The sequence below is a fragment of the Misgurnus anguillicaudatus genome, chromosome 2 (genome assembly GCF_027580225.2).
Source record: "Misgurnus anguillicaudatus chromosome 2, ASM2758022v2, whole genome shotgun sequence".
Lineage (NCBI taxonomy): Eukaryota > Metazoa > Chordata > Actinopteri > Cypriniformes > Cobitidae > Misgurnus > Misgurnus anguillicaudatus.
In genome coordinates, this window is record NC_073338.2 from 19,513,753 (window position 1) to 19,532,139 (window position 18,387).

At 37.2% G+C, this 18,387-nt stretch overlaps 1 protein-coding gene and 1 long non-coding RNA gene across 2 annotated transcripts in view; one reads left to right on the forward strand and one right to left on the reverse strand.

Annotated features, from left to right (window-relative positions):
• Positions 1 to 18,387, forward strand: part of pappa2 (pappalysin 2) — a 99,982-nt gene that overhangs the window by 63,087 nt on the left and 18,508 nt on the right. Inside the window, 4 exon segments of the mRNA XM_055201780.2 lie at positions 1,213 to 1,381; positions 1,495 to 1,627; positions 2,059 to 2,168; positions 3,470 to 3,541. Coding sequence (XP_055057755.2) covers positions 1,213 to 1,381; positions 1,495 to 1,627; positions 2,059 to 2,168; positions 3,470 to 3,541 — 484 coding nt within the window.
• LOC129413851 (uncharacterized) lies at positions 14,425 to 17,109 on the reverse strand. Its single transcript, XR_012372569.1, has 4 exons — positions 17,070 to 17,109; positions 16,304 to 16,336; positions 16,030 to 16,177; positions 14,425 to 15,308 (listed from the first exon to the last, which is right to left on the reverse strand). It is a non-coding gene; the product is annotated as an uncharacterized lncRNA (long non-coding RNA).

Here is an 18,387-nt window from a genome sequence, read left to right on the forward strand (position 1 = left end):
ATATTATAAATTGCAAAGGTCTATAGCCATCATTGATTTTCTGTATATTTTTTATTAGATATAAATGCAGTGAAGAAGCTTATTTGCATATAGTACCCCAAGCTAAAGTTCACTGGACAACAGGCCAGACTTAAGGCTGATTTATAATTCTCAGTTGGACCTACGCCCTAGCCTAAATGCCGTAGGCTACGCATCAGTTTTCATTTATACTTTTGTGTCATTGTTTGTGGCAACCTACAGTTACACTTGCGGGCCTCTAGTAGCTAGAGTCCATGGGCATACTACTGGTGTAACCTACAGTATCAAGGCAAAAGCTGAAGAAGTAGTTGTTTGTACGTTGTTTGAGAAGCATCAGAATGGATAGTAAATAGACAAAGACTTTTGTTGCAGCTTGAGTTGTTAAATTTTGCTTCTGAATTTTGTCCAGTTTTAGTTTTACCATCACGGAAATGCTTATGAGAAAATGAGACACAGTTTTTTTTATCCGAAGAAGGGATTCTAGCAGACCAACACTTGCAGTCCGTGTAAAATTCATGGATTGTTACGTTTTTGGAGAGGTGTCCGTTAGCCGGCATACATCCGATGCAAAATATGCTTTCCAACAGGTTTTATCGTAGTTTTTGTCCAACTCCATTTACTTGTATTAGATGTGCTGTGAGGTACGGTATTACTTCGCACCGGGAACTTTGTTTGTATTCTTGCAATTGGCAAAGGTGGATTATCGCCACCAACTGGGCTGGAGTGTCTATTATTCAAGCTCTCAACGGACGAATATACGGGTGTGAGGCGTTTGGAAAAATAGGTCCACAAGTTTACAACGAATGCTAAAACACCTGTTGGAAAGCATCTTTTGCAGCGATTTTTGTGTGAGCATATCAGCGAACACCCCTGACCACTCGGTGAGTTTCACGTCTTTGTAAAAGAAAGTTTAATGCATTTTAGGAAGGATTGTTCCAGTGAACCTATGCACCTATTGTAGAGGTGGGGCTGATACAACAGAAACCAAAAAATTCTCAGGCCAGCATCATATGTCCAAATTTCAGTCAAAACCGTTCTATTTCATCATAAACAATCTAAAAAAACAGGGCTTTAAGTGTAAATGACAGAATTTGTCCTTTAAGGTACTGTAGACAACAGACTAATCATTGCTATTGTTATTAAAACAATATATATGTGTGCATAAATGTGTTGTGGTAAATGTGTTATTTTTAGGAGATTTCTGAGGTTGGAGTGTTTGGAGGGGGGCAAGTGGCAGGAGGGCAGCTGTTCACCCATCACATGCCCTGCTATTCCTCCCATGTTTGAGGGCATGTACACCTGCACCAACAACTTGGACTTCAATAGCATTTGCACCCTACAGTGTCCAGACTCAACAGAAAGGGTAGATATTACTGACATGCAAGAAAAACCTTCACTCATCTCTCTCTGAGTTAGAGATGTAATCCATTTCTAAAAGTCATCAAGCACTTATATACTGTACCATTGTCCCTAAAGTCCAGCATTCGCTGCACTAAAGATGGCAGATGGACTGATGATTTCACTATGTGTAAGAAGATAGAGGGCACCTGCCAGCCTCCTCCCGACGATAACAGAGTGGAATACATCTGTGATGAAGGGTTTGACGTGGGTAAGGATTAAACTGGCATGAAAATTTGGTTGTTCTGTCAAGGGTCCCCCTGTAAAATATTCAAGCAACTAGAAAGCATTTGAGGAAGTAAGTATTTTTGTTGTGTCTGACATGTTTTCTTGTAAATGGGGATTTTTATTAGACTCTTAATGGATTATTCCAACAAACTGGTATTTCTGAATAATGCTTTGAATTGTTTTCTGAAATGCCTTAGTTTTATTTCAGTTATGCATTTAGACCAAGTCTAGACATACCTAGACCCGCAAGACCACAGTCACAGTTGCATCCAGTCAAATATCTTTGAGTGCCAACGTGCCAAGCTGTTGAACTATGGATGACCAATCCTGAGCTTGGCTATTCATGTGTTTGCATGAATAAATTCAACAGATGCAAATGAGGATTAAAGCAAAGCTTGCTTTGTGTCACGACAGGTGCGCTCTGCTACCCAACATGCATTGTGGCCTTGAGTGACCCTGTGGTGTTAGCCAACGGTTCTACCGCTGATACTGTAGAGCACTGGATGCTTCCCAGCAAGGTTCAGGTGAGGTGCTTATGACAGTTTGACTTGTTATTTGATATCATAGGCTGTTTATCTACTGCTATAACCAAACTCCACAACATATGCACTTTCTGAACCTGAAACCTATGTTTTAGAGATATAACCAACAGTGTATTTTCTGCTTTGTTCCGGTAGAGGTTTAGGAAATAATTATGCAAATGGTTTAGATTTAATGTGTTTTTCCTCATAAGACCACAGTTGCAGAATTTAGAATTTATAAAAAAAAATGATAATATGTACCTTTTAGGTGCATATATACATATGTATTTGGTACCAATATTGGGACTAATGTGTCCCAATTTACATTATTTGAACCCCACTCATACAAAATGTTATAAATATGTAAATATATTCAAGACTCAAAAGCCATGCTCTCTAGATAGCTGTGATATGACTGAAGTGTATTTGTCTGTATGGGGTGGTCTTGTTTTAACCACGTTTGTATGACAGCTATCAAAAGTAAAAACGCTCACTCCAGCCTTATTCGGCTCTTTTGAAGTTGAGGTGCTTAGAGACCAAATGTCTTGCGTGCAAGTCATGCAACAGAAATCGCGTTTATTGGCAGGTCAGCGTGATACATTTTGGATTGAACTTCATTCTAACTCCAAAACTGCTAAAATCTCACTGTATAAAAAGTTGACGCTCCCTCTCCTTTATCATCACGTCAGCTCATGAGAGTAATGACTAGGCTGAGATGTTTTTACAAGAGACAATTAAAATGCCACACATCAAGCTTGAGACCTTTAAAGGTGCCTGACTCCTATTGTTTATAACAGTACATCAGCACCTCTAAGTACACTTAGCTTTCCAGGAACGGTTTCCAAAAATATTGCGGATTGGGTAAGCACGTTGAAGGAAAGGTCACAGTAGGAGTGAGATGAAACTGAGATAAGCAACTTTCCAGGAATTCAGTTCGGATTTCCAGTGAAATGAGAATGAATGGTCATTTTATTTTTAATCAATGAAATCTATGTTCGGATTGGAAAACTCCTTTTAAATGACTCATTAATTGGATCTATATATACAATATAATTTTTTGGCGCCATCATTATGTCTGAGCTTTATCTTTCGATTGACCCGAGATCAGGTTTCTCAACTCTGCTGTCTTTAAGGAAAGTCCAAAAATAAAATCCCTTTGCAAATGCATTCTTTAAAAGATACAAGAACCAAATCAGCAGTAATAAATCACTTTTTTTGATTAATAATATCATATTGGCGGTGCGGTAAGTGAACTCACTCTTGCCCTTTCTTTATCTAACTATCCTAATCATCTTTTCTGGCAGAGTATCGTCTGCACCGGCATGCTGAAGTGGCATCCAAACCCAGAACACATCCATTGCATTCAGTCCTGTGAGGTGAGTACTGTAACACAAGTTCGCTATGTGTTTATAATGACCATGCCTGCCAAGCTAAACAATAGTATTTTATGATAAACAGACACAATGTAACTAGTCTTACTCTCGACACATATCTCAAATCATTGAGACACGTCACATCCAGTTTGACTTCAAGGACACCGTTGTTTTTCAATATTTTACTATGTTCTTACCTTAACTTACACAAATTAATACATACCTATCTTTATTCAATGTGTGCACTTATCTTTGTACAGTGCGTTGTGAATGTGTTAGCATTTAGCCTAGCCCCATTCATTCATATGGCTCCAAACAGGGATGAATTTAGAAGCCCCCAAACACTTCCATGTTTTCCCTATTTAAAGACTGTTACATGAGTAAGTACGGTGGCACAAAATAAAACAGGGTGATTTTTTTAGGAGGATAAAATATATTGTATGGTGGAAGAGCACTTACACTCTAAAAATGGCTGGGTTATTTTTGACCCATAATAGGTGAATATTGGACAGAACACATGCTGGGTTAAAAATGACCCAATGTTTGATTGTTATGGTTGTTATGGTATGTTATGCAAACATGGGGTATAATAACCCAGCAGTTGGGTTAAAATAACCCAGCATTTGGTCAATTTTTAACTCAGCACGTGTTCTGTCCAATATTTACCCATTATGGGTCAAAAATAACCCAGCCATTTTTAGAGTGTAGTTTGTCGCTCTTCGACCTCGGCGTGCAGTAACATCATCAATCCTGACTCCTCCCCCTCTCGCTCAAACTTCCATCAGTATTACTGCACCCGAGGTTAAAGTGCTGCAAACTAAGTGCTCTTCCGCCAAATAATATAGTTCTCATTATTTATCCACTTAAAAAATCGCCATGTTTAATTTTGTGTCACCATACTAGTAAGAAAGTTGAGTAGTAACTACTCATGTAACAGTCTTTAAATAGGAAAAACATGGCAAGTGTTTGGTGGCTTGTAAATTCATCCCTGTCTGGATCCTAATGCTGCGTTCAGACCAGCCGCGGTAGAGGCGTCAAACGAGAGTGATTTCAATGTTAAGTCAATGTGAAGATGCATTGACGCACATCTGGAGGTCTCGCGGCGCGAATGAGGCGTTTAGCATGGCGTGGTAGACGTGATTCCACCTCATTTGCGCATCTAGTTCGCGCCAATGGCATGAATTGAGCGTTGCCGCGGCAAATGCGTGAGTTGAAAAATTTGAACTTTGGCGGAAAAACGCGCCGCGCTAACCAATCAGAAGTAGTGAAGTGATTACAGAAAGCGAGCGGAGTCGCATAAGCCCCTCCCATGATGCAAATTTCTGCGTGAATGTCTCGATGACTAGAATTTCACGCGCGGCTTTCACGCATGAATGAAGCGAGTAAACTCAAAATGTTCAAGCGGCAAACTAGACGCCATTTTGACGCCTCAAACGCGGCTGGTGTGAACCCACGGTAAGGAATGAATGGGGCTAGGCTGAATGCTAACACATTCACAACGCGCTGTACAAGGATTAAGTGCACGGATTGAAAAAATATAGTTGTGTATAAATATGTCTAAGCTGAGGTAAGAACATAGTAAAATATTGAAAAACGGTGGTGTTTTCCTTGCCCCATAGAGTGTAGGAACTCTGTAGTTGGCAGCTGTCATAAATTTGAATCAATGTACTGTTTTTAGTTTTTTTATGTTTACAAAGTTAGTGTAAAGTCAACATATTAAGCAAGCATGATCGTGTGATGTGTGATACCATGATAAAACCATGGTAAAACCAGTAAAACCTTTTAAAACAACTGCAAATGAACAATAATAACTCATTGAAGAACAATAGGGTCCTCGCACCTCGGTGCTCGGGCCCTAATAAATAAAATAATTGTTTAAAAACAACAAATCAAACTTTAGACGTGAAAATAATGCAGATTTAGCTTGTTCATTTGTATTTGTATATATTCTGCTATTATAAATGAAACAAATTACAGTAGAGAATATACACAAAATAAAATTTCTTCTCGAACGTTGTCACATTATGTATAAACGACCGCACATTTTGATAAATACACAACACTTTCATGTTTATACACTAGCTTGAATGCGCTTGATTTTAAAATGTAACTATACAGTAGGTTGCGATAAGCTGGTTGTAGAAATGACCTATAATGTTGTTTTTTGGAGGAGGACAGGCTTGAACATTGAAATATTTCTTTAAAGTTGATGTGTAGTTTATTCAGGCAGTATATCTGTCCGCATAAGGCATACGAACCAACAGCAAAGTTCACATCTGCACCTTGTCAGATACAAGAGGAAGGAGAACTTATGACAGATATGCAGCAGTATAGCGTTGAGGTGGTCCTCGTCCTGCTGGGGAGGACCCATAATCAGTGATGAATGAAGAAGAGGTTGATTATTTTAGTTTAAAGTGTCAGTTGTTGCGTCATGGAACTCTCTTCACTATCGCTTCCATGTCTATAAAGCGAGCCATTTTGCCAAAATGGAACTTGCAATCCAAATCCTATGATCGGTTAAAATCCATCAATAAAAAGAGGTTGACCTACACTAGTAGCATGTGTCTCAGAAGTGATCCTCAGTGAAGCCATTAACACACACAGGAATTCAGAGCTGTAGAGCAAATGGCGGCAGCCTGTGGTGAACTGAATCCAAGAGGTCAAGAAACGCAATCATTTCTGTTTTCTATTTTTATTTTGTCTGCGTATTCTCGGTTTGCACTTTCCGCCAGTTTACCTTTACGTCAGTACCGAAGCATCTGGTTGCCAAGGATTTCCGACAGCATCCGCTCTCACGGAGACGTTTTGAACATTTCCTGTAGCCAAAAGAAACATTCTGTGTAACGGGTGATGGACTGCGTGCCACATCTTCTCCTTGCATGTTGACAGATTGATTCTCCGTGCAGTTTCTTTTATCACAAAAATGAGACTATCATTGCCACTGTAAAATGTGGTAGATACATGACCATAAAACATGTTATTCCACATTCTCTCGCTCCACAGTTCTTCCCACAATTCACATACTGCCCTTTAAATTCACCTTGAGCACTAACTCAAACTTTGTTGACAATCTTGGTGCAGATGTGCCAAAACAAATAACATGATCTTATTGGTGTGCGGGTCAGCTGGACGCAAGGAATTTAAAGGATGTTATGTAACTGATTGATGCAGTTGTTAAATAATCACAAGTTATATGATATGTGACGAAAGTAACGTACCAGGCTTAGCCTGAAGTCAACGGAAATGTAGACTGTGCGCTATGTGAAGTCTGAAGATTACAGTAGTTATACAATTATAATTATTATTTACAATTAATTTCAACTTTCTTGACTAGTGAGGAGTTGCTTTAAATTATATAAAATAAAATTGAATTAGTTCAATTTTAAGTTATTTCTATTTTATTTGTATAATTTATAGCAACTTATTAATTTAGTGCAACAGGGAATTTTTTCAGTGAAGGTTGAATGCTTTTTCACACAGTGTGCAATTTAAAATAAGTGTCCAAAAGATTTATTTCAGTGCCATCTGTATCATGAAGAAAGTCAATGGTGTGTGGTATATGGTATATCAATACACTACATTTCTGATGCAAGACTACATTTACATTAAAGGTGCTCTAAGCAAATTCACGCGTTTTAGACCATAAAACATTTTTTGTTACATACAGCAAACATCTCCTCACTATCTGCTTGCTGCCTGACCGCTGATCAAATTGTAAAAAAAGGTGATCTCTGTAGACAGCCTAGGCTCCACAAACTGCAATAAAAACAAAGTGGCCAAACCTATCACCACGAAACAAAACAAAGTGTTCCAGCCAATAAACGACAAGAAGGATTTGGGAGTGGGGGTTGAGCGCGCTCATGAAAGCACGGAAGGGAGGGGGAGGAGTTAGCTATGCTCCGTTTGTTTGAAAACAGTTCAAACATCAACAAAAAGTAACGTCACACAGATTCGCTTAGAGCGCCTTTAATGGGTTTTCGTTGTAAAACCATAGACTGTACAAAAGATGGACGTAGTGTCCGTGACATCACCCATAGGTTTGTGAAGAGCTTTCTTGAAGCCAATAGTTGGCTGAGCCTGCCATCGCCATCTTGGCATCACTTCACCGCGCATCACTCGCTGATAACCAATAATGGGTAAAGAGGCGGGATGTGGGTGAAACCACGTCCACCTAGCTGGACGGTAGTGACATCAATGGGAGTTCACCCGTCGCTTAAGTGGCCATGCCCTTAATTATGCAGAACTTTGAGGCTTAATATAATTTAAACGGATGAGTTACAAAAAAATTCACTGTCCTCACAGTTGTCATGCAATACACAATTAGCTATATAGACCAAAAACACTTTTTGTTCCAGGCTATAAACATATTATTTTTTGCTGTAAAGTTGGCCATTTTAACATGGAGGTCTATGGGAATTGACTCCCTTTTGGAGTCAGCCTCTAGAGGCCAGTCAATGAATTGCAGTTTAAGTCACTTCCGTATTGGCTTCATCAGAGAGATTGGAAAGTTGCTCCTGGTGTAAAACACTTTTACTTTTGCTACGGTTACGTCTGGCATAAGCTTTTACATAAACCAAACGAATGGGAAATCCCCAAAGGAATGGGATAGCAAAGCGAAGTTTATAGGCAAGTTTCTGGCCAATTTGATCATGATTTTGCTACAAAAGTAAACTTTGTATATATTTACATTAGGAAATGTACAAAATATATTTTTCTCCAAATATACTTGCAACTTAGGCCTCGTTTACACTGTCAGTGAAATGTGACCCAATTCCGATTGTTTGCTTATATGTGACACAGATCGGATGTGTTCTATGGCAGTGTAAAAAGGAAAAAAACGCCTACATTCGGATATTTTGAGATCCGTTTCAGGTCTCATTCATATGTGGAAATAAATCAGATATAAATCAGATATGTGCCTATGCGCACATATTAATTTGTTTTATTAATAAACAAGCTGTTTAACGAGTTTGTCATTGTACTGTTTTATTGGTTTTAAGTTTTTCGTTAAGAATAATAATAAACAAACATTTAAAAAAATATTTTTATTCAAGAAATGGAAATATTTAATAATAACTTTAAAAACAAAAGTAATCTAGTAATGAACGTCTTTGCCAAATATATTTTTGTTTAAAATATGCAATGTGTTTAATAAGTTCAGAGGGTGAAAAATTCTCTACCTGCACATCCCTAATAATAAAAATACAACACATCTCTGTAAGAACGTAAGTCTCCGTGTTATTTTTACATTCTTACTTAAAATAACAAATTGGAAAATGAGATCAGAGAAGCGCGTGAATGGCGCAATTACACTTGCTTTGAAGGCAGCTTATTTTACCAGAGAAAGCTAATATGGTAACATTGCTTCAGAAGAATTGCTATAACCTACAAATTTACTGATGTTTTCATTAGTACTCCAGCTGTTTTATCGGCCTTTGAGATGGGACGCGCAGTCAAGTTCATTCGGAAAGCGAGGTGAATTCCAAATGGCGTTTTAGCGCCCTTGAAGGGCACTTCAGGAAGGGGATGTCACACAATTCAATCCAAATAAAGAGAAACTGACGTGTGTATTTCATTGCTCTATGCGCCAAGTGTATTTGAATTGGCCACACTATGAGACAATTGTGCATCTTTCTCTAGAGTTTATACATCAAGTGTTCTGATCTTCGAAGGGAATAGGGCATAAGAATGCCCATTTTCTGTTGAAATACGCCCTTTATCTTTTTTTGAGCAGTAGCCGCGTAGGCTTTAACCAATCATTGAACAGATTATTAACAACCAATCATAGAACATTTTACTGACCTTAAATTGTTTGAAAGATTGCGGGGAAATGTTTTGGAATTGCGTTTAATTCACACATTAAAAATCTCATACGTACATATAATTAAGAAATCAAGAACGGAGGGTTTTAAATGTGATGCGGCTTTAAGCAAATCATTAAAAAAATACACGAAATAATTTTCGTTGTGTTTTATTTATCCATCTTGATGTGTGGCGCAAGAACACTATTACACATGCGCAATGTTTCAGATGTATGCAAAGTGTAAACGCATGAATCGGATATGGGTCACAATTGAAAGAATGTGTAAACGCACAGTAAAAAAAAATCAGATATAGGCATCAAATCAGAATTGGCAAGGTTTTTTTTTTGCAGAATTACAAATCATTTGCCCAAACATCCTTAACTAAATGATATCATTAGCTGTTACATATTGTTATATAAAACTGTTCAAATATTAAAACTTTTATTAGATATAACAGAAATTAGATTAAGTGGTAGGATAGATGTTAAAAAAGAAAACTTTATTTAGTTTAAAGCGGCACCATGTAGTTTTTCAACCTTCATAATTAATTTTCCCTTATGATAGTACATTGACTTTAAATAGGTTGAATGACATGTCTACCATAGCCTGACGGGGTCTGTATCGCTTTTAGTCATACTTTAAAACTTAGGGTTTCGAGTAGTAACCAGAGCACAAAAAACCTACAAAATTCGACTGCTTTACGGCATACGTCACTTCCTCCATACAATTTTTTTACGTTGAATTTTGCTGGAGGCTACTGAAGGAGTGTAGAGAGCACCTTATATTATGTGACTCTGTGGCACCGTGTTAGTGTCATGGATCTATGATACGGGCGACCGGGTTCAAATCCCCTTTAAGACAATTTTTTATATAAACTCACGATCTTGATTCATACATAAATGCGATCTTCTTTATAAATGACGGCGATTATCTTGCATATAGTTCCCTGTATTCAGATGCTGCATTCACGTGTTCACGTATTTACCTTTCTTTTACTGTCTATGGTATTTACATTACAATCCAGGATGCTGTAGCAATCAGTCAAACTTGCTCAAACTCACACTCATTCACCAATCAGATCCGAGCGTTTCTCTCTTCCTCATTTGATGCGTTCCGCTGTCACTCGCAGGACGTATTACAAAGCGGCAGACCTAAACACATTGGTTTACCTGGATTTGGAGCGACAATTTTCACACAAAAGTGAGGAAATACAAGCGCCATTGCGGAAAATCCTGGTGGCGAGGGAGAGAGAGACGATGCAACAGTATTTGTTTTGAAAAAGGCAAGGAAACACTTCTGGTCGTTTCTCAATTGGAAGGCTGCAGCCTCCGGAGGTCAAATATGCAGGCTGCATACATCATCAGGCCTGGTTTATTAAGGTAAACTGAGCATTACATTCGCAAGTCATAAGCATACTGCAACAATTTACGATAAACTAAGTATAATAGTCAACTTTATTATTGTTAATATTCTGTAATAAGACAGTCTTGACGACGTATGCAGCTTAGAAATACGACATCCGGAGGCTGTAACCTTCAGATTGAGAAATGGCTTCTGCCACGAGTTCCTCATCAGAAAGTTGTAACATGACTGCGTTTCTCCCTGATGCCTCAAAATGTCGATCGTTTAGCGTTTTAAATGTTTAGTTTTTAGTTTAGTTTTAAGGTTGGCCAGTTCTTTTGCGACAGTGCTGCGGCGCTTGTGGCCTCTGGCGCTAGGTGTGAATAATACATGTCTAGCGCCCCCTAGTGGCCAAAAAGTTCCGCGGTGTGCCTTTAAAGAATACCAAACAGTGCTTTATTTTCATTTGCAGTATGTTTATCCATTAACGTCAGCGCTAAATATTTGTATGTAACTTCAAAGTAAAACAGGTATGTTTTATGTACAATTTTATATAACACATTTTCCCTGTTGAGATACTTTATGATATCCAAATAAAAATACCATTTTAACCTGCCAGTCCATCTCCTCTTGACCCGTCTCGTTGCTAAGTAAAACACTTGCATTGAAGTGGATAATGACAGCAGTATAAATTATAACCCGGCACATGTGGTTAATAATGTGCTCTGCACCGCATCCAGCAGGTCTTTTCCATCAGGTCAGTCAGTTTATGCTCTGTGTTACAACCACGATTTGATATTGAATCAGTGAGGCCAACTATTGTTTCTCACTTAACCCAAGGAGATTTGTTGCTTCTGTTTTTAAAGATTACATATGCATTCCTTACTGCAGGTGTTTCTGAAAGATGTCATAAATTGAACCAGAGAAGTTTGACCTCACTTCAGTGTTTGTTTCTTTACATATCTTTCTTAAATTTGTAAAAATTGTTAGATTACAGGGTATCTCTGGGGCATCTGTAATATAATTTAAACTATAAAATTAAGCTATTTTTTATAGTATAATTAATTAGTCATTTAAATACATTGTGGGTTCCAAGGGAGCTGAGCTGATACTAAAACGTGTCGTGAAAACACTCTAGATCACTGATTGGTCGTGACGAGCGTTATGCTAAACGCAAGATTAGCTTTACCTTTGTGCTTGCGCTGTCTCGAGTAAATCTGTTGTCTTCTTTGCTTTGTTGTAAACTCCCTTTTAGCGGGAAAAACATCCACGGGTTGAAAATCAGGAGCACCATACCAGTGTTTCCAAACTTGTGGTTTGTGGCGGCATATTCGCAACGCGAAAATGCACGACATTTTGCAACTTGTTTTTGCCTATAATCCCTCCCGCTCTGATGTGATACTAAACTCGATGGAAAACCTAACCAAGCGAAAGTGAAGTGAGGCGACCCGACCTGACCCGTGGGGTACTATGCAATGGAAAAGCGCAGTAACTGAGGATAAAGTACAGCAGAATCGCTTTGAGAGACGATACGCAGAGACATAAATTCTCCTCTCCTCCTTTCTGGCACAACAGCTCCTCTCCATCACAGGAGGTTTTATTGGTAGCTTGTTTTTGTAGAGATAACAGGTTCATAGCGTGTCCTGTGTTTGCTCACATAATAAAACAACTTATATCAGTAACACAAAAAAATCGCAAGCTTTGCCCATAGCATTTGAAGTAAAAATTTATCAAGAATCTTCATACATAGACTTCATACATTACACTTTCCGTTTACACATTTAAAGCGATACCCCAGCCAAAAAATACCTCATTATTTACTCACCCTCAAGCAATCCAAGTTACATATGTCCATCATCTTTCAGACAAACACATTTGGGGTATTTTAGTAAATAACCTTGCTCTTCCAAGCTTCGAAAACATGGATCAGGGAACAACTTCTGACTTTGAAGCCTAAAAAAGTGCATCCATCATTCACAGAAATAATCCACAAGGTGATTTTGTAAGAAAAAAATCCATATGTTAAAGGGGACATATCATGAAACTCTGCCTTTTTCCATGTTTAAGTGCTATAATTGGGTCCCAAGTGCTTCTTTCAACCTAGAAAATATGAAAAAGATCAACCCAGTAACTAAGTTTGGGTTAACCATTATCTGCAAGCATGTAAAAAATTAGGTCAATTAAATTTGGTTCCCCTTTGTGATGTCAGAAGGGGATCTTCTTATACGCACAACCGGCGCAACGTCATAAAATGTCTCTGAACAGGTTCACGCCCACTTTTGGGGGAAAACAAACTAGACCTCGCGTTGACTTCCATGCAAAATAGCGGAGCAGGGCAACGTTCGTACACAGCCGACAGGAGTAAATAACTTATGAAATCACTCAGATTAAACATGTTGAGTAATTATCTGTCCACCCTGCCTGCCATAGAGCACGAAAGATACATTAACACATTTAATTTGGTCAATATAAAAACATGTCCCTTTCATTCTCCCAGCGTCATATTTGTGTAACAACGCTCCCTATTGGCCAGAGGTGTCTTACCCGGACATTTACTCATACCTCTTTGAGTCAACAGGGAAGACAGTGAATGATTTTACTTCGTATTTGAAAGTTACTTTGTATTTATATATTATGTCTTTATATTTAGAGTACTGAGTTCACTTTTCCATCCAGCCATATAACTAACTGGTTTAGTGATATTTACAGCAATCACCGGATAGCGCTGTTACACAAATTTGACGCTGTGAGAATGAAAGAGACATGTTTTTATATTGACCAAATTAAATGTGTTAATGTATCTTTCGCGCTCTATGGCAGGCATGGTGGACAGATAATTACTCCACATGTTTAATCTGAGTGATTTCATAAGTTATTTACGCCTGCCGACTGTGTACAAACGTTGCTTAATTCCGCTATTTTGAATGGAAGTCAATGGAAGGTCTGGTCTGTTTTCCCCCAAAAAGGGACGGTGACGAAATTTACAGTCAAGTTCCCGGATGTGCCGGTAGTCCGTATAATGATACCACCTCTTAATCTGCAACCATCCAACCATGGCATTGTCATTTAGTGCAAAGAGAAAGAAAGAAATTGGGTTTTAATTTCAACAAACGACCATTATGGCGATCAGTGTTTGCATTTCATCAGCTCATTTGCATTTTAAAGGACACACCCAAAACGGCACATTTTTGCTCACACCTACAAAGTGGCAATTTTAACATGTTATAATAAATTGTCTATATGGTGCTTTGAGCTGAAACTTCACATACGTACACCAAAGATTTATTTTATATCTTAAAAAATATTGTGAAATGTCCTCTTTAAACATTATAAAATATAATAACTAGCTTTTGGTAAAGACATTTGCATTTGGACTAGATTTACAAAAGTCACTACTTATGCACTGAAAAAAAAAATCCTTTCAATTTACGTAATTTTAATGTGTACATCGGTCCCACATGATCCGATTGTTTAAAACCAAAATAATTTTCCTCAAATAATTTTTGTGTGTCAGACCAAAACATTTTAATTATTTTAAGTAGTCTAATACAAATATGTTGACTCAAAGTGATATTTCTCTTTACTATAACACATTTATTTTGTAATGTTTAAGTAATTTTATTATGTAAGGGGACTAGATTTTCATCTGTAATTCCAACATGCTTTTTTAATGCTTATATTATGGGATTATGTAACTCTAAAGCAATTTCATTATGTCTCTGGCACCAGAATAATCACCCATAATTATCCAAATGTTATTTATTTCTTTTTAAATACAAAATACATTTGCATTGGCATAAAAAGTGAAGAGTTTTGTACAAATGTTTAGTGATATTGAGGCAAACCACTGCTTTCAGATCATCAATTCATTTAAATCACTACACATTAATTCAATAACAGTCAATAACTATTACAACAATCAGCACATGCAGTACATACATAAAGGGGCAATTTCCCAAACAGGTTGTAGATTAATTCATGACTAGGCCCTAGTTATATTAGGATGAAACTGACCCAAATGTTTAAAATAGTTACTATCACAGTAGATTTAGAAGTGCTAAAACACAAACACTGCATTCCAAAGAGACATGCAAAACAGTAAGTACTATTATTTTTAAAATGGATTTACAAACTGTAAAATATCAATCCTTAATAAAGTCAGAGCTACAGAATTTTTATAAACTGTTAATAAATTATTAAAAAAAAAAAAAATACAACAACCATTTCCAAAATCGACTCTGAGCAGCAAACGGTTAATGTATTAATAAGAGAAAACACTTAAAACAGATAAACAAAGTCAAAAATGAGCAGCACAGTCTTTCTGAAAAATGAGCAGCACAGTCTTTCTGATCCTTTCACTGAAAGAAACTGTTCGTTAAAGTTACTCTCAATGCAGTTCCATTAAAATCTTTTGGATTTCCTCAAAAATAAAGCGGAGATCAGGATAGCTCAGGTTTAAGGCATACATCAGCTCAAACAACATGGCACGATGTTGCAACACCTTCATGCCTTCCAGGACTATACAAAGATCCTCTTCTTCATCACAAGAAGCAGGTTGTTTGAGAGCACAAATCCCAACATTGGTGTCTTCAAATGACCTCACTGATGCTGACTTCATCCATGCCCTGTACAAAACAAACAAATGTAGTTAAAGAAACAGAAAAAAGGTTACTGTTACAATAAAAGTGTCATTGGAAATTAGTACAATGCAAACAAATATAAATGTAAGTATACAGACCCATGTGCATTGCCACAGCATGTTACAATTGGTTACAAATATATGGGTTACAAAGCAAGGCAGCTGCACTGTCCACTGCTCCAGGTGTGTGTGTGCGCGTTTACTACACTGGGATGAGTTAAATAAAGAGGCCACATTTCGAGTGTGTGCTACCATACCTGACAATCACAGCAAAAGTGAATTCTCTCATTTTCTCACTCTCATGTTGTTACAAACCTGTATAAATGTCTTTGTTCTGATTAACATGAAGGAAGATATTTATTTTGAGAAATGTTTGCAACCAAACTGTTCATGAGCCCCATTCACTTCAATAGTATTATTTTTCCCCACTATGGAAGTGAATGGGGCTTATGATTGGTTTGGGTACAAACATTCCTCAAAATATCCTCCTTAGTGTTCATCAGAACAAAGACATTTATAAAGGTTTGTAACAACATGATAGGGAGTAAGTGATGAGAATTTTTATTTTTGGATGAACTACCCCTTTAAATCTTCCCAGGTGTTTTAATGACCCGTGTGCCAAAAGATGTTGTAACTAAAACATACTAAATGTTCTGTACTTCCAACAAGGTTTACACATTTTATGTCTATGAATCTATATTACTTACATCTGTCATTTGATCATTGATTGTTGGAAGCCTTTTTGCTAGCTGTCCTCCTTTCTGATAGAAGAGTTTCATCAGGTTTTTGGATTGGAGGTCCAGGTGACACGCAGGAACATTAGACAGTAGTGATTCTTTTAAATTCAGCATTTATCTGAAAACAAATTAACCAACCATTGTATATTTGAGTACTGCGAGTAAAAGAATAATAATTGTATATTAGTTACAAAAATAAGATATAGCTCCTAACAGCAGTACAAAAGTGAAAGAAATGACTTACCAATGCTGTGTAGCGCATGCAAGGATGATGGACCTATAAGAGGAAATATTCAGAGGTGAAATCAACACACAACCTCAAATGATTAAGACCACACATACACAGAACAATAATGAAATAAGTATTATATCTGTCATAGGACGCAATTTTGGACAAAATGAGATCTTAAAACAACAAGGTGCTCTTCTGAAAACGTCAGCTTTAAGGTGTGGCACTTCAAATCGATTTTTTTTTCAGTGAATATAGCAGACGTCACGCGAGACATTTAAAAAAGCTTTTTCGGATAGAATCAAGTGTTGCTCGTGACGTAGCGAAGTCATGAATAACTGACGCGCGTCTGTTCATCTGATTAAGCAGACCGTTTGTTTCATATTACGCAATGTCATTATTAATGTAGTTAATTGATATCATCTGGTAAATTACTTACATGGATAACGTTACTCTGGACAGAATAACTTTTGGTTAGCGTTTTATTTGTCCTGACAGGTTTCCATAGAACAACTGAGTAAAAAGTGCCTCAAAAGTCAACTCAAAGCTGACAGTTTTCAACTCAGATAAAACTACCAAACGTGAAATAACATTAAACAGCTGACGTTTTTAAAACGCTGTGTTTTTCTTTATGAGCTTGACTGACTTACTCCACCAACCTCCTCCAAACTAATATTTACTACAAGTCATTGCAATGGCTACATATTGTAAACAAAAAAATAGTCTATCTAGTGAAGATATATCACGTATGAAGCGAACATAAATAAATAATATTACTTACTTTAATAACGTGGTGTCCGTCTGAGAGAGTTCTTCTGACTTCTTCTTCTTCTTCTTCTTCTTTCGGGTTTAATGGCGGTTGGCAACTCAACTGAAAGGTGCATTACCGCCACCTACTAGACTGGAATGTGGGCATTAGAATGACATAAAAGGAAAGAGAGAGATAAAAAAAAAAAAAAAAAAAAAAATAATAATAATAATAATAATAATAATAAAAATAAAAATAAAAAAGTAACTAAACCCTAGCAAATTCTTTAACTTAACCCAGTATTTTTCAAAAATAAGATAAGTAAATTGTGTATTTTCCCAGATGTTTCCCCTAATAAAAGCTCAAGTGTCATACTTTGTTCGTCTATTTGTGTTTTTAATTTTACCCTATCTTCTTCATATTTTGTGCAGTCTAAAAGTATGTGTTTTACTGTCTCTTGTACATTACATTCAGTGCATAAACCAGTGGGATGTTTTCCTATTCTATACAATGTTGTGTTTAAACCAGTGTGACCTATTCTAAGACGTGATACTATCATCTCTTCCCTTGGGCTCCTGCCCTTCCTCATGCTTGTGACTACTTGACTTTGTATACTGTATAAATGACGTCCTGTATCTGCTGTGTTTCAATATTCCTGCCATATTTTAAGGGAATGTTGCTTTATGATAGTTTTGACCTCTGCTCTACTTATTGGTACGTGCGTATCTATGATTTCATGATTTGTAGAGCTTTTTGCCAGCATATCTACAGTTTCATTTCCTTCCACCCCTACATGGGCAGGAACCCAAAGGAAGGAGACATCTATTCTTTTATTATGAAGTGTGAGAAGCAAGTGTAGTATTTGATGAATGAGGTCTTGTCTGCATGATGCTATCCCAGATTGAATGCTTATTAATGCTGACAAACTGTCTGAGGCTATAATGACCCCTTTGTTCTGATTATTATTATTTTTCTCCACCCACTCTAATGCCAGTACAATTGCTACCAACTCCACAGTGTATACTGACAGGTGATCTGTTGTCCTCTTTTTGACTGCTATTTCATATCGAGGAATAAAAAAGGCTGCACCAGTACGGCCTGTTTCTGGCTGCTTTGATCCATCCGTAAATATGAATACTTCCTCTTGATACTGCTCTACATAATTTTGAACTATTACCCACTCTGGCATTATCTTTGTATTTTCTTTTAGTATTTGTTGTAAACTTATATTTACATATGGCTTAACAAATTTCCAGGGTGGAATAGTTGATATTGGTACAGTGGGTCCTATTTGCAACTGATTGAGACCTGCACTTTGAGCCTTATTATTCCCCACCCATCCGAAACTGCA